The 17,607-nt window shown below is 38.1% G+C and overlaps 1 protein-coding gene across 7 annotated transcripts in view; it reads right to left on the minus strand.

Annotated features, from left to right (window-relative positions):
- Positions 1–17,607, minus strand: part of LOC144973355 (calcium/calmodulin-dependent protein kinase type II delta chain-like) — a 145,202-nt gene that overhangs the window by 111,008 nt on the left and 16,587 nt on the right. For all 7 annotated transcript variants that reach the window (XM_078915680.1, XM_078915675.1, XM_078915679.1 and 4 more), the window contains exon 2: positions 14,279–14,373. In XM_078915680.1, the coding sequence (XP_078771806.1) occupies positions 14,279–14,373 (95 nt within the window). The remainder of the gene's footprint in view (positions 1–14,278; positions 14,374–17,607) is intronic.

Consider the following 17,607-nt stretch of genomic DNA (forward strand, 5'->3'; position numbering starts at 1 on the left):
CTTCGCCCACGCGTAAAATGTCATCAAAAACTGTGGACGAGGAAACCAGCAACCAATTCACGTTAACAAATTATTTTAATTTATGGGAAGACGCCCAACACACATGATCATGAATGTAATGAATTACCCCAGTAGGATGCCCATCACACATGTATTATGATGTAATGAATTACCACAGTAAGACGGCGATCACAAATAGATCATGATTGTAATGAATTACCCCAGTAAGATATCTATCACACATCAATCACGACTGTAATGAATTACCCCAGTAAGATGCCCATCACGCATGCATAATGAATGTTATGAATTACCCCAGTAAGATGCCCATCACACATTGATCATGAATGTTATGAATAACCCCAGTAAGATGCCCATCACACGTGTATCATGACTGTCATGCATTACCCTAGTAGGATGCCCACCACACGTGGATCGTGGATGTCATGAATTACTCCAGTAAGATACCCGTCATACACGGATCATGATTGTTAGGAATTACCCCGGTAAGATACCTATCACACATCAATCACGAATCAGAATTGACAATTCAGAAGGCAAAAATTTACTGAACGTTTACGCAAACACATTGGCGGACCCTTTTTCTGAGTACTTACCTCCAGTAAAAAGACATGTAGTTACTTTTTTGTCCCATATAGCAGGTGATTTGAAAATCTACTGAGGGTTTATAACAAACTGAATTCCGTAAATATACGGGAAATTGGCAACCTTGAGAATGTAAATGAATTACCCAAGTAGGATACCCATCTCACGTCGAGTGGTCTAGAGAAAATTCATAATTTTGAGAAAACAGCAGATGAAGTTGCGTCGTTCTGAATATCATAAATGAAATGTATTTGTGTTTAAGGGTTTTACGGCGCTTACAACACATTAAGCGCCAGTAAAAAAAGGAATAAAATGGGATGGTAAAAAGTTCTAGATGTACAATTAAAGCACACAAGAAAAGGTAAGGAAAAGGGGAATTGGTTCAAATAGGAATCAGATGTGGATTCCGAGAACACACTATCAAAGTACTAAGTTTAAGATCACCTAAAAGTCTCATTCTGACACAAGCACAGGTCTCCACCAAGAGGAATACACTCAAATGTTTCCAAATTATATAATATGTAAATAAAACAGAATACATTGTATAACAGAAAGATAATTTAGAAGGAAAAAAATATCATCGCCCAAAACCAACTATACGTTTGACTGTTTCCCTCTCAGCCAGGGACAGGACAAAACCAAGCATTCTCATTCCAAGACAAAGACTGAAAGCAAGTTGGAAAACAGATACAGGGGGATAGAAGACACAGTAAGTGCCTCCCTGCCCACTGTTTTCCAACAGTCATCGCTTTCCACGAACAGGTACTCATTTGACATCTGAATAAGACAAGAGAATGTGAGTAAAGAGCCTTTTTTCCAAGGACTCAACTATGCGCCGAGCGAGGCTCAAACCCATGACCTTCCGATACGAAAGCAAGTGTCATACCACAAGACCACATCGCAGCACAGACCACTGAGAGAATGATGTGATGACGTCAACTTCATTCTTTCAATGGGGCGAATAATGCGAAACAAATAAACTCCATTGGCTTGTGGCAACGTAAATAAAGCGAAAAATATCACCAAATTAATTATTAATAATTGTTGTTGGGGTCTGGGATAGTTTATGAAGGGAAAACATCGTAGTCTCTCGTGGGAAACGGGATGAATAGCGAGAAAAAAATCGGATTTGTGGTATTGTTGGTGGGGCTGAATCGAGTATTCGGATGCGAGTGGATTAGTTGGAAAAAGGGAATGGGGGAAAGGGAGGGGGGGGGGGGGGGGAAAGAGAAGAGAAGAAGGCAACAGACATCAGTGGAGGATATCTTCCTTCTCTCTCTCTCTCTCTCTCTCTCTCTCTCTCTCTCTCTCTCTCTAACATAAACACTTTCTGTCTGTGTGACGCATACTCACACTCTCTCTCTCCCTCTCAGACACTAACACATAAACGGATACACAACACTGTCCTCCCCTCCCTCTCCGCCCAACATGGGAGGTCAGAAAGCACCACCCATCTCTCTAACACACACACACACACACAAATTCATTCTCTCTCTCTCTCTCTCTCTCTCTCTCTCTCTCTCTCTCTCTGTCTGTGTGTGTGTGTGTGTATGTGTGTGAGAGAGACAGAGAGAGAGAGAGAGAGAGAGAGAGTGAGAGAGAGAAAGAGGGCGGACGGGCGTGTACGTGATGTGTGAGAGTCTGAGAAAGAGAGAGAGAGAGAGAGAGAGAGAGAGAGAGAGAGTGTCAGAGAGGATGTGTGTGTGTATGTGTAAAAGTGAGAGGGTGTGTGTGTGTGTGTGTGTGTGTGTGTAAAAGTGAGAGGGTGCGTGTATGTGGGTGTACGAGTGACGTATGTGAATACGACCCCTCTTTCTTAACATGGTAATCGTTAAAAATTTATATTGCTCACCCTGAACACGTCAGCATCCCATAATAACCGGAAATGGCGGATTGTTGGGAATCCGGTGTTGAATTGGAGACTTAAATTGATATTCCAAAGGAGAAAACCAATTTTACCCCTTTGGGAGAAATGGTGTGTATAGAACTAGCTCTTTACGTCAATCAACTCTTTTTATTCTTTTTAGACAGCCGTTTTGGTGATAAGTTCTCACTAAATTATAATCAATCAGACTATAAGCGTTCAAGGTCACACAAACGTTTGTGCGTTGGTATGTTTACTTTGGCTGACGGAAGTTGTGAGTATTTTAAATAAACGCATAGCATCAATAACGCAGTTATAATAATAACAAGTAACAAAATCATGTTATTAAGGAACAATAAGAGTCGTTTTGAGCTATAAAGTTCTTCCCTGTTTCTGTACCATTAAAAACAGCATTTCATTGATGATTCCTCTGTGGCGTCTTGTTGCTATGCCTGTCAAGTTATTCACATAAATGCCTTTTAAACTATTATCTTATAGTATGAGCCTTCAGTTCTTCAATCAACATATAGTGCGCATAGACTTTTGAAAATTACGTCAGTTATCGTATATTTTATAGTAACTAGTCGAATAAACATTAAAGTTGTTTTATTTTTGACTCGAAAATTTAAAATAAAATATATTTTGGCCCTGGAATCAACCGTTGCTGTGATCAAAAGACCCATAGCTGCCCTAAGTGCTTGCCTGTCACTTAGAGTGAACAGCCCAAAGATCCTGAGAATCACTCACAATTTTAACACGGATGAATGAAAAAAATGCATCGTGTTGTCAGGATTTGCGATGCAATTCCTTTATCAGTGTATCAAAATATTGTGAGCAATACTCACTAAGTGGGCCTGACCTATATCAGGCCTTTTTTTACAGGAAATAAACAGTCCAGGGGACAAAACGGGGTAAAAAGCAGACAATATTCTGATTGAATAATGCTTTGTAATGGGCGAACCATCAGTTGTGTCAATCGAACTTAGGAAAGGACTATCTAATGTCTTTTTTGCCAGTTCCCTATCTGGGCCTGACAAACTCGCTCGCCAGCTCTCGTTAGACTTGGATTTTATCTGTTACATTTATTAACCAAACAAATACTCATCATCAAAAGTATCAGCGGATAATCTGCGGATATCATACCCAACTACCAATAGATAGAATGCACTTGGCCAAGGAGTTCACAACATTGCCATCCGGAAGTATAACGGACCAACACACAAACTCTGTGTAACCATGAACTTTTATAGTCTGATTAATACAGTTTAGTGAGAACAACTCACAAACGCAGATGGCAAAAACAATAACAAAGGCCTGAGTGACGTCATCTGCATACTATCTATAGGGAATACAATTGTAATGTCAAAAAACTGGTTCCTATTTCATTGGGATTGTAAAAGCACTCTTCCTGTGTGTCACGGTGTATACACTTGTGTAGTACTATCCTTGTAGTTGTAGTACCTATCCAACTTCTCTATTCTATAAGTAATTGATCATGACCGTTCTCCCTAGAACCCATCTCTGTCACACCTGACAATGGAATGTATTGTACCCCCTCTCTCTCTCTCTCTCTCTCTCTCTCTCTCTCTCTCTCTCTCTCTCTCTCTCTCTCTCTCTCTCTCTCTCTCTCTCTCTCTCTCGCCTTAGCGTCCTGTCCAACCTATATTATATCTAGTAGTATTAGCCTATAGCCAGTTGTGTTTTTACCCTCGCATAGATATCATGTATACACTGTTTTATTAAAGTACCCATCTTAACCTGTTTGTTTTTTATATATTTAAAATACTATTTACGTTCGGACATTTACATAAACCTTATTGTTGTAACCAAATTATATTATGGTGACAGCACGTGACACTGAGGACTGAACGTTTACATTGTGTAATTCATCTTATGGTGTAAGGTAGTGCCGCGCTGAGGACCGGTCCTTGGGACCGGTCCCACGGTCTTTTAGCTGTGAACCGGGGATCGGTCCCATAGTGGAAGACCGGCGGCGGTCCTCACTTCTTATCACCTTTCAACGGTCTCGCGCCATACGACTTCCCCAGCGATTCGTTGCCTCGGTTCTTTGCCTATCTTCCACCAATCACCACCCATCCCACTTAATTAATCGCACCCACCCCCCCCCCCCCCCTTTGCCATACACTAAACGACACAGACGACCATAGAGGCAGACGACCACGTCCCTCCACTCCGCAAACCGCCCTTTCGTGTGTGAGATGGGGGGAACAGGAAGCGCACGCCTTGGACGATTCCATTATACGGGGTAAATTTCAAAATTTACTACACCATAATGATCGCAATGACAATGATCTATGATGAAGGCATGACCACTCTTCTCTGATGGGTTATTGTTTGAAATGCATGTGACTACTAAAGATGTGTGTGTTTGTGTCTGTGTGTGTGTGTGTGTGTGTGTGTCTCGAACCTAGCAAGTAGCAAGTCACCACTCCTTTCTATCGCATTGTCATAATACAATAATATTAAAATTTCGTTTGGTGTTTTAACTAATCAAATAATATGAGTTTCATTAGTTTCTTCCTTCCAAAAAAACCCAGTTATAACGTCTGTATTTTTAAAAAGTCCAATAGAATATTTGAGGACCCCGATAGCTCAGTTGATAGAGCACTCTCTTTATACGCAAAGGGCCAGAGATCGATCCCGAGTGCAGTCGAGTTTTTTCTGAATCCCTGTCTACTCAGCAGTGAATGGGTAGCTGGGTTTGTTAGATCTGGCGAAAAGTCACCATCGACCCCACTTATTATTTATTATCGCATCCACCCCCTCTTATTATAACTTCACACGTCTCTCTCTTACTCTTCAATGCTCGCTGCCCTCTAATGTGTGTGTGGGGGGGGGGGGGAAGGGGGGGGGGGGAGGTAGGAGTTGCGTGTGTGTATCAACGCCACGAACAACTCGATCAACGCCTTGGGCGATTCCATTATCTCCGTTAATGGGGATAAATTTCAAATTTAATTCACGCTAAATTATCGAAGTAACAATGAAGTACGGTGAGCAAATAAAGAAGGCATCACCCCTCTTCTCTAATTAGGTTACAATTTGAAATGAGTGTGACTACTCCGTGTGTTTTACTCCTGTAGACCACGGTTTTCATTAGTGCGGGGCGGTCCCACGGTCCCAAAGGTCAAAACAGTTCGAACTTCCAACAGTCTCTCAGGAATGTTCAATGTCGAAAAGGACCGGTCCTTGCGGTTTTCATTTCCCAGGGACCGTAGGACCGTGGTCCTTAAGCTTGCCAAGGACCGCCCCGCACTAGTGTAAGGTTGATAAAATCTTATTTTCTAGTCTAATTAAATGCTGGACGCCAATAAAGATCAACCATCCTCGCTCTTTTACATCACGAAATCCGAAGAATCTGCCTATGCATCCTCCTACACCTACTTAAAAAGTTATGCTACCTTTATGTAACCTAACCATTATTATACTCGGAAGGACTGGTTACATACACACTCCCAAGGATTTAGGAACCAAAAGAGTAGAGGGTTTAATGTCACGATTTCCTTCCCTATTGACAGCGTGATGAGTATGCTCTACTAACTGACCGACTATGCTGCCATGCTCTTGAAAAACACATGTTTAGAAACTTGGCCAGGAAACTCTCCTTCAAATATCGATCGAATTAAATGACCCCCCGTCTTATAAAAAGCTTTCAAACCTGGGACTTCGGGACTTTGCAAAGTCCCAGGCTTGAAAGTTTTTGCTACGACGAGGGTCACTTAATTAAATCGATTAATATTTGAAGGACGAGTTTTCTGGCCAAAGTTCTATATATGTGTTTTTCCAGAGTACGGCAATATGGGGATCTCCAATATTGTTGAAAGTGAGGATTTAAAATTAAGTCAACAAATTCGCGCCGGACGCCGTCTTGTTCGCCATACCCTCTCCCAGAGAGAAAAGGATTAAATTCAAAGCTTGTGTTTTAGTGTATAGTTGTCTTAAAAGTAATACCCCTTCCTTCTTTTTTACTTCTTTTCTTTTTTCATGACCTGATTTGCGAAAGTTGTTTTCAATATCGGAGTCCAATGAAAAGAAACCATACGGCGTTTCTCTCGTCCATAGAATTCCAGAACTGCCTAACGCCCAACTAGGCCAAATATTTGCTGGCTGAAAATCGATAATCATCACAGAGAGAATCGTGACGTCGCGAGGACGTGGGACTGCGGCACTTTCCACGAGGTGAACACATTTAACAAAAGTTAATTCAAGCAATCCCTGGATCACGTGTTACAAATATTGGAATGGAATTCTAGCGGTCGAGTAAGGTCTCGTAGTAAAAAGGAAGAAATTGGGATCGTAAAAGAAATATTCTAGATTTACTCGTAAAATATGGCATAGAAGTCGTGACCTCACACCTACTCTTCCGGTTCCAAACTCTTTGGAAGTGTTATGTAACCAGTCCTACTGCTGATTAATAATTAATAGGTTACGTATTGAAGATCGGTGGAAAGAGAGATGACATCCTTCGGTTGGACCTGGGGTGAGGTCCGGAAGCTGGCAGAAGTTAAGTATTGGATCATATGCCGGCATCTCTATTGTAGTAGCATGGTGTATTGGCAGATTCTTAAGATAACGAGATGTAAAAGGATGGATGATCTGTATAGATGACCAACATTTATTTAGACTGGAAAATAAGATGACATCACTCTGAAACCAGAAGATCAATTACACATGTGTCCAATCCTCCGGAAAAGTGCTTTTACAATTCCGATGAGACTGGAATCAGTTTTTTAAAACCAGCTGAGCAAAAGAAAGGTACTGAGTGAAATAGGATTGAACTATTGAATACAACTCTCGTCTTGTAATTTGACATAATCTTTTTTTTTTTTTTATCTGTGTCGGGCCGTTGCTTTCGTAAACTCAGAGCCTGACACTGACCCAAAAATGAAGTCAAAAGACAAGTCTTCGGCCACAAAAGAAAACAAATCGTGAGTTGCATTCAATAGTTCAACCAATGGGGTCACTTTATTTCCTTGAGCACTAACGACAACTCACTCGGCGCTGCACAAGCCTAAAAATGACGTCAAAATTTAAGTCCCTGTGGGGTGCTAGCGTCAGGCCTATAAGTTAACGATGGCTACAGTCAGCCTATGAGTTGATGAAGATGTGATCAGCAGAGGGCCCTCCAGATTTGATAACCGTACTCTAATACAATAGTGATTTAGAAAGGCATTGTTTTTTTGTTTTTGTTTTCAAGGGTTTTACGGCGCTTGCAACACATTTAGGTTATATCAGCGCCAGTAAAAAGGGAGAAAATGGGATAGTAAAAAGTTCTAGAATTACAATTAAAACATCAAAGAGAAAGTAAGACAAAGGGGAACTGGGAACAAATAGTGATCAGATGTCGATTCCAAGAGCATACCATCAATGTACTTAGTTTGAAATCACCTATAAGTCTCATCCGGACAAAAGCACAAGATCCCACTAAGAGGAACACACTCAAATGTTTACAAATCATATGTTAAAAATGAAAAGAGTAACAGTACATAACAGAGAGATGATTTACAAGGAAAAAATATCATCTCCCAAACTATAACTATACATTCGGCTGTTTCCCTCTCAGCCAAGGACTCCGACCCAAGGTGAGGACAAAACCAAGCAATCTCATTCCAAGACAAAGACAAAGCAATTGGAAAATAGATAAGAGGGGATAGAAGACACAGCAAGTACCTCCCTGTCCGCTATGGGAGGTAGGAACCCCACCCAATAGAAAGGCATTGCGGTGTACGACCCCTCCCCCGACCAAAAACACAACAGAACTTCTAGTTCTAGTATACCCTATCCCCAAAAGAACACAAATAACCACTGTTTTTTTCGGCTTGTCTCCCTTTAAAATATCCAAAAATAGTAGCAGCAAGCCGACTCCGTCGCCCACCTTGATTAGAATGAAATTTTCCTGCAACGTCTCCAAACTTGGTTGGTTTACAATAAATAATTGAAGTCGGAGAGAGACGCACTGCTCACGTACTCTGGAAAAAGACGTTTAAAAATTTTTGGCCAGAAAAGTCGTCCTTCAAATATTGATCGATTAAATTGACCCTCGTCTTGGCAAAAGCTTTCAAACCCGGCACTTTAGCAAGACTTAGGTATAAGAGTTTTTGCCAAGATGAGGCTCATATTTATCGATCAATAATTATTGAAATATGGGTTTTCTGGCCAAATTTCAATAATTATCGAAAGATCGGTTTTCTGGCCAAATTTCAATAATTATCGAAAGATGAGTTTTCTGGCCAAATTTCAATAATTATCGAAAGATGGGTTTTCTGGCCAAATTTCAATAATTATCGAAAGATGGGTTTTCTGGCCAAATTTCAATAATTATTGAAAGATGAGTTTTCTGGCCAAATTTTAAACACGTGTATTTGTCTCTTCCACAGTCGGGCAGTGTAGGGGACTTCAGAGAAAATGCGGCTAAAACTTATTTTACATCATCAATATCATAACCACCACATTCATCATCATCATCATCATCATCATCATCATCATCATCATCATCATCATCATCATCATAGTTATTAGTAAAAGTGGCGGTGGTGGTAAAAGTAGTAGTAAAAAAAAAAGTAGTAGTAGTAGTAGTAGTAGTAGTAGTAGTAGTAGTAGTAGTAGTAGTAGTAGTAGTAGTAGTAGTAGTAGTAGTAGTAGTAGTTATGATGTCGACGACGACGACAATAATAATAATAATAATAAAATAATAATTATAGTAATAATGATGATGATGATAATAATAATGATAATAATAATAATTATTATCATCATTATTATAAAAACAACAACAATAATAATATAAACAATATCAATAATGTTATCGTAACGTGGAACGTGTTAGATTATAGCGAGAAGACAAGCAATCCAGACAGAATTAGGATCTCCAAAGAAGGAGATTCGAGAAGATGCGACGCGAAAATAAATCAATAAGTCCCGAATTCGCATTTCACATTTATTCTCTGTGCTGCCTGTCGTACTTTGAAAAAAAAACTTTTTAAAATTTGGGTTTTAAAAAATTGTCTTTCAAATATCGCTCCATTAACATGATTTAACCCTCATCTTGTGAAAAACTCTCAAACTTGAGAGTTCCGTGAAGGCTTGTAAAGTCCCAGGTTTTATATTTTTTCCCCCGAGAAAAGAGTCATTTTAATCGATCGATAATGAAAGAACGAGCTTTTCGGCCAAAATTGTAAATAAGCATGTGTTATTCAGAGAACGTTGATTTGGTGACGTCTTTCTTACCCTTTTTCATCCCCAACGCGATTCTATTTTACTCACACAGCCCACTTCCTGACCCCCCCCCCCCCCCCACACACACACACCCCTCTCTATCCTCCTCTTTCTTCCACCCCGTCTCTCGTGAATGAAATATCCAGGCTTTCAATTCAATTTAAGGATTTTCCGCCGTGTGTTTAGTTTTTTGGGGTTTTTTTTTTTCGTCCTGGCCAGAAAGAAAATTACTCTCTAAATATATCGATAAATTAAAATGATCTTCAATTTATAGGGAAAAAAATATTAATCCTAAAATCCCCGCCCCCTTTAAAAAAATCTACTATAATATCAATTCGAAGAGGTCTTGGGTTTAAAGCAATTTAATTAATAAAACTTGATACATTCAATCCAGTAATATTTGAAGCTTTAAAAATGAACCCAACTCTCTGGCCAAAATAGAATGAGGCGTTTTGTGAGAGTTTAGCTGGGTCTTCTTTTCGTATTAGCTCAAGCCGACAACATAAAACAACATTTCGCACGACTAAGCCTGCTGAGTATTAAATTTACTTGGACAAGTCATTTCCAGACTTCACAACGTCCTGGTGATTGCTACACCTTAATCTCTCATCAAATATTATAAAAGCCAACGGAGCAGGAGATGGAAGGGCAGCAGACCTGCCCTGCCTGCCTGCCTACTATTACGAAAAATTCGTAGAGTTACGAAATTTTCGATCCAATCTCAGAACTAAAGACTTCACGGGTATCTATCTCTTTGTCCTTAAAACTTATTGAAAATGAAAGTTGATGCCAGACTACATCATTTAAAGGATTTTGAAGTGCTGTTTATTCATTGTGAGGGAAAATTGTTGATTTCCTAAGTTAACTATAGCGACTAAAATTATTATCTACTAAGAAGTAAGAATATGATAAAAAAATGTTTGAGTAGACAGGTTTGTTTCAGGGTGATGAAGGGATAAAATTTCCGAAACCAACTGAAAAAAAGATGAAAGATGGGGGCGGGGGCTTCAAAGGGGGGAATAAATAAATGAAGAAGGAAAAAAAGTAGGCATACGAACTATGGTGTCAGTGGATTGATGTTATGCTGTCTGTCTTGTGTTTCTAACGCAAGAGAAGCCAACTTGGGCGTCATAAATGATCGGATGGGTGACAGTGACTGATATAAAGGCGTTGTGAGTGTTGGTACAAAAAGAAACGCCTAATAAGCGACTTAAGTTGTATGAAATGAACATTTGGTTTATATGTGGCCTGCTACGGGGAAAAAAGGAAGTATTACGTTGCACATTGAACTAGGATGTGAATTATCGTTCTTGCCGGGTGTCATTCGATTATTTAATTTTCTAAGTTTTCCCCCTTGATTATGTTTTGAATTATTGGATTATATTTTTATTTATGCATGTGATCTGCCTGTGGAATAACTGTCTTGGTGAATAGACATCATTCTGCTTAATATTTTGTTTATAATATATTTTTTAAATTAAAAAAATAGACCATTTATATAGCGCAATAACAATTAAACGTGCGCTTTACAACAGCAACACGTAACTTGCAGAACAAGACATGACGCCTGTTAGGCGATATTACACTCTGTCAAACTGAGACAATGCTATTGACGGTCAGGTACATACTTATTTTACAACTGAGTACGGTGAGAGAATGTGAGTAAAAGAGTCTTTTTCAAGGACAACTATGCGCCGAGCGAGGCTCGAACCCAGGGCCTTTTGATCCGAAAGCGAGTGTCATACCACTAGACAGACCACATAGCCGCACAATATGTATTTACGAACGATTAAATTGAAATCCGACGACTTATGATTTTTTTTTTTTTTTTTTGGGGGGGGGGGGGGGGGGGGGGTTTATAAAGGTGATTTGTAAGCATATGGGATATGATTATTGTGTCATTGTGTCTGTGACATTTAACAAATTGCTCGCTGATACAGATACGAAGTTTATAACATGCAATCAGCAATACTGCCGTGCACTGGAAAAACACATTAGAAATTTGGCCAGAAAACTCGTCCATCAAATATTGATCGATTTAAATGACATTCGTCTTAGCAAAACCTTTCAAACCTGGGACTTGGCGAAGTCCCAGGTGTGAAAGGTTTTGTTAAGAAGAGGGTCATTTAAATCGAGTGATATTTGAAGGACGGGTTTTCTGGCCAAATTTCTAAAGATGCGTTATTTCAATAATACGGCAGAATAGGGAGAGCATCCTGCTCTTTAACCAGCTAACTTCCATACTCTGGAAAAACACGTATTTAAAAGTTTGACCAGAAATCTCGTCGGTCAAATATCAATCGGTTTAAATGACCGTCATTTTGAAAAAAACAACTCTCAAACCAAGGACTTAAGGAAGATTTCCCGAAGTTACAGGTTCGAAAGTGTTTGCCAAGATGAGGGTCATTTAAATCGATCGATATTTGAACCACGAGTTTTCTGGCCAAACTTTGATTTACGGATTTTTTCCAGATTACGGAAGTTAGCTGGTTAAAATAGTGGAAAAGGGGGAGATGTATGATACTTCCAGCTAGACATTGTCTCCAATATACATATTGCATCACCTGAAAATTACACGATTACTGCATTTTGTTAGTCATAAAGATGTAAATGCAATTTGACGAAAATTTTAACTCACTCAACCCTAACATCGACTATATCCGTAGGTAACTCGGGTTACTTTTACCCCACGCCTATTTATTACATTTTTCTGAGACAAATTATAGGCGTAGTATCAAAGCTATTGTTTTTAGTTTTTACATGTTAATGATAGTTGAATAAAACTATCTATGTACATGCTCATTTTTTTTCTTCCAATTTTGAAAAGTTTCAAAAATCTCTAGGCTTGAGTGAGTTAAATATGGGTTTTTCCAGAGTACGGCCATTGATTTAAGCGTATTGACCATCGTTTCTTTGGTGATTTTTATTTTATCTCCTTAGACTTGTACTTTCTCATTTAATTCCACCCATGGGGTTCATCGTACATAATTTGGACTGGATAACTTCCTGTACTGTGCTGCTATAACCCTTAATTCTTTCGTCTTCCTCTTCTTCTTTTTCGTTACTGAGTCAGCTAATGGCCTCATTGTCTGATATTCCGCCTTTCCTCTTCCGACAAATCGCCAGTTGTCATTTTGGTCAGAATATATTTTAAAGCTTAAAATGTGAACAGAATTAGATGATTTATAACTTTTCAAACATTCTTAAACCTCATAATTTTTCGAAGGGGTTTTATAGACTGCAGCTATGTGGTCTAGTGGTATGACACTCGCTTTCGGATCGGAAGGTCCTGAGTTTGAGCATCGCTCGGCGCATAGTTGAGTCCTTGGAAAAGGCTCTTTACTCACATTCTCTCACCGTACTCAGGTGTAAAATGAGTAGCTGGCCGTTGACAGCTTTGTCTCTTTCTGAAAAAAACAAACAACTGCAATATCGCCTAACAGGCGTCATGTCTTGATCAACATGTTACGTGTTGCTGTAGGTCAGGGACCCTTTGTAAAGCGCGTTGAGCACGTTTGGTGGATATTGCGCGATATAAAAGTTCAAGCTCAAGAAATCTGACTGGAACATTCTCCGTCAGCGTGCCGAGACTCATTGATTGGATCAGTGGCAAACAAAGACCAAGGTCCCGTGAGAGAAGCCAAATAATGAACAAAGTTGGGGACAGAGTTATTGGGAAACACAATGCCTGTTCTACCCTACTTTAAAAACAAGGCCATCAGTAAACATGAGCCCATCATCCCACCCCTCGCCCCACCCCTAGAAACCTAGAGACTGGTATGAGGGCACTGCCTCTCCTCAACCCTCTCCCCGTCCCATCCCTATCGTCCCTTTATATTTCTTGTACCATCGATGGTCTAGTAGTAGTAGTAGTAGTAGTAGTAGTAGTAGTAGTAGTAGTAGTAGTAGTAGTAGTAGTAGTAGTAGTAGTAGTAGTAGTAGTAGTAGTAGTAGTAGTAGTAGTAGTAGTAGTAGTAGTGGTAGTAGTAGTGGTAGTAGTAGTAGTAGTAGTAGTAGTAGTAGTAGTAGTAGTAGTAGTAGTAGTAGTAGTAGTAGTAGTAGTAGTAGTAGTAGTAGTAGTAGTAGTAGTAGTAGTAAAAAGAGGAAACGAAAAGGTCTCGCCAAATGGTAGATCTATAATTTCATTATACAGATAAAAGGCAGGAACATTTGGAAAAACACGAAGTCTCGACTGTACCCAAATGACTTTTAAGAGTATTGAACAATGCGGATTCAACTGTACATATTGTATGCGCATGGCTAAGAAACTCACAACATTGCCATCCTAAAGTATAACGGACCAGCATACAAAACTATGTGTAACCTTGAACGTTTAGTCTGATTAATACAGTTTAGTGAGAATTACTCATAAACATGGATGGCAAAAAGCAATAACAAAGACCTAAGTGACGCCAACTTCATATTATCTACATATTATGACAGTCTCGGCTTAGGGTTGATGAAAATGTGTTCGCATCCAAATTTGAAACCAAATTATAAACAAAGGGCAGTGATTTATGAAACAAGACAATAAACCATAAAAAGGGGAGATGAATAACTCTTTTTAAAACTTACCTCGAGCCGAGAGTTTCTTTGTGTTAATTATTTTTGCAGCAAACTCTAATCCACTATTTTTTTGAACACATCTCTTGACTGTTGAGAATGCACCTCTGGAGAGGAGAAAGAAAATAATGGGTCAAGCCAAAGATATTGAAAAATAAATGACAATCTTTAGGACTGAAAATGAACACGAAAAAAACGACCATTTTTTGTTCTAATCAAAAATAAATTAATAAAACTACTACTACCATCATTACTACTACTATTACTACTTGTAAAGCGATTTGAGCACATTTAGAGGATATCGAGCTATATAAAAGCTCAATTTAATTTTTAATTAAAATTAATTTAATTCAATTAAATATTTATTAATGAGATAGAAAGACGGATTGATAGATAGATAGATAGATAGATAGATAGATAGATAGATAGATAGATAGATAGATAGATAGATAGATAGATAGCTAGATAGATATATAGATAAATAGATAGATAGATAGATAGATAGATAGATAGATAGATAGATAGATAGATAGATAGATAGATAGATAGATAGATAGATAGATAGATAGATAGATAGATAGGGAGGAAGAGAGAGAGAGAGAGAGAAAAAAAAAAGAGAGAGAGAGAGAGAGAGAGAGAGAGAGAGAGAGAGAGAGAGAGAGAGAGAGAGAGAGAGAGAGAGAGAGAGAGAGAGAGAGAGATGACATACGTAATGACCAAGAAATTGGCCGTACAGAGTTAGTTCCACAAAGGTGCGTCTTCATACTACGAACTGCTTCTTTTCATCCCAAATTAACACATCACTGAGCTTGGAATATTTCATTAAAAAATTATCGCATTTTAGAATCAGAATCGGAGCATGGGAGAGATCTAGGTGCGCAAATTGGCAGGTCTAACAACCGAACGCAATTGTGGGCCAGATTTAGCATCGTCGTAATGGACAATATATTACGTCAGTTTGAGAGTGTTTCCATTATAACAACAACAATGATGATGATGATGATAACAACAACAACAACAATAATAATAATAATAATAATAATAATAATAATAATAATAATAATAATAATAATAATAATAATAATAATAATATAATAATAATAATAATAATAATAATAATGATAGTAATAATCATTATAATAATAATAATACTCTATTGCATCCCAAAAAGTAAATTTCTTGTACAGGCGTGTTATAATTTACAGAGTACGATAGACAGATAATGGAAATATGATATGTTATATAAATAAGGAAGGTTTCACAGCCAGAGTTGTGCTTTATATATGAATAATTTCAACACTGTAAAATAGATAAAATTGTCACTATAATTGAAAACTGAAAAGATTGCAAAACAAATAAATTAAAATTAATATTTACATCATTTGGAAGTAAAAAAGCGATAATAATTAAATAAAATGATAATTGCTTGTTACTATAAAGCCTAATATTGGACGGCAGAAGAGATTTTCGGTGCCTCTTTGTTTTAGTTGAAACATGTTTGTAAGGGTTTTACGGCGCTTGCAACACATTTAGGTTATATCAGCGCCAGTAAAAAGGAAGAACATGGGATAGTAAAAAGTCCTAGAATTACAATTAAAGCACCTAAGAGAAAGAAAGACAAAGGGGAACTAGGAAAAATGATCAGAGGTAGATTCCAAGAGCATACCATCAATGTACTTAGTTTGAGATCACCTATAAGTCCCATCCGGACACAAGCACAAAATCCAACAAAGAGGAATACACTCAAATGCTTACATTATACATTAAAAATAACAAATATAATAATACATAACAGAGAGATGATTTACAAGGAAAATAAATATCATCTCCCAAAACAATAACTATGCATTTGACTGTTTCCCTCCCAGCCAGGGCCAGGACAAAACCAAGTAATCTCATTCCAAGACAAAGACAGAAAGCATAATGGAAAATAGATATAGGGGGACAGAGAACACAGAATGTACCTCCCTGCCCACTATGGGAGGTCAGGAACCCCACCCAGTTAGTTGAAACAGAGAAAGGGCAACACCTCCTACCTGACATGTTAACTGATGGTCTTAATGGATGATGCTGGTCATTTAGCATTTTAGTTATTTCCCTCATACAAAATTTATCATATAAAAGATCTATATTCTCAACATCATTTATATAAACAATGAGGCCATAGCAACTTGTGTTCTCAGACCTGCAAACAAGTACACGTCGGCAGAGATCTATAGATGTTTAAATATGTATTCATTGTATCGCGTTACATAATAGAATCTGAAATATGCATCTTGTATTTTATCTGACAGTTTTTCTTAAAGTTGAGTTTTAAAATAGCGCAATATCCACTAAACGTACTCAAAGCGCTTTAAATGTGTCCCTGGCCAACAGCAACACTTAAAAAAGAGAGCAGTAACTGCGATACGAATAGAACAGATCTGGCCTACTCGGAATTGGAAAAAATCGTAGTTTTCATGAGTAGACATTTTAACTACTCTTGATAACTGTGTTTAAATACGTTTTTAAAAAGGTTTTAAGGCGTTTGCAACACATTTAGTTCATATCAGCGCCAGAAAAAGGATGAAAATTGGACATTCTAGAGGTACAATTAAAAGGACTTGAGGAAAAAGTAAGACAAAAGGGGAATGGTACAAATAGGGAACAGATGTAGATTTCAAGAGCACACAATCAGTGTACTTAGTTTGAGATTACCGAAATGAATTATCACCCAGACACCAGCACAAGAACTCACTAAGAGGAATACACTCAAATGTTTCCTTCGCAGTCAAGGACTCCGACCAGGTTCAGGAAAAAAAAACTAAGTAATCTCATTCCAAGACAAATACAGAAAGCAATTGGAAAACAGATCAGATACAGCGGCATTCCAAGACAAATACAGAAAGCAATTGGAAAACAGATCAGATACAAGGGCATTCCAAGACAAATACAGAAAGCAATTGGAAAACAGATCAGATACAGGGGGATAGAAGACATCGCAAGTACCTCCCTGCCCACTATGAGAGTATAATCAATGCTTTAAAATCCTTTATATACTAGCTTTGGTATTCAAGAAGTTTAGCTTAAACCACTCGGCCACTTTTTTAATGTGCTTGTTTAATTTTCTTTTTATATTGTTTTGTTTTTGTTGTTCCGAATCCGGAAAAGCAGACATAACTGAATTAGAAAAAAAAAAGTTTGAGTAAAAAATAACAGAATTTTTTCTTCATGTCAGAGAGAAAATAAAAAGAAGAAAAAAAAAGAAAGTAAGAAGAAAAATGCTGTCGCAATGTTAGAATGTTCCAGAGATAAATGATTGATCAGGCCATCACTTCTATTACAATTTGAAAATGCTTTCT

This window comes from Berghia stephanieae, chromosome 5, assembly GCF_034508935.2.
Source record: "Berghia stephanieae isolate SIO BIC M18660-M18661 chromosome 5, UCSD_Bste_1.3, whole genome shotgun sequence".
Lineage (NCBI taxonomy): Eukaryota > Metazoa > Mollusca > Gastropoda > Nudibranchia > Aeolidiidae > Berghia > Berghia stephanieae.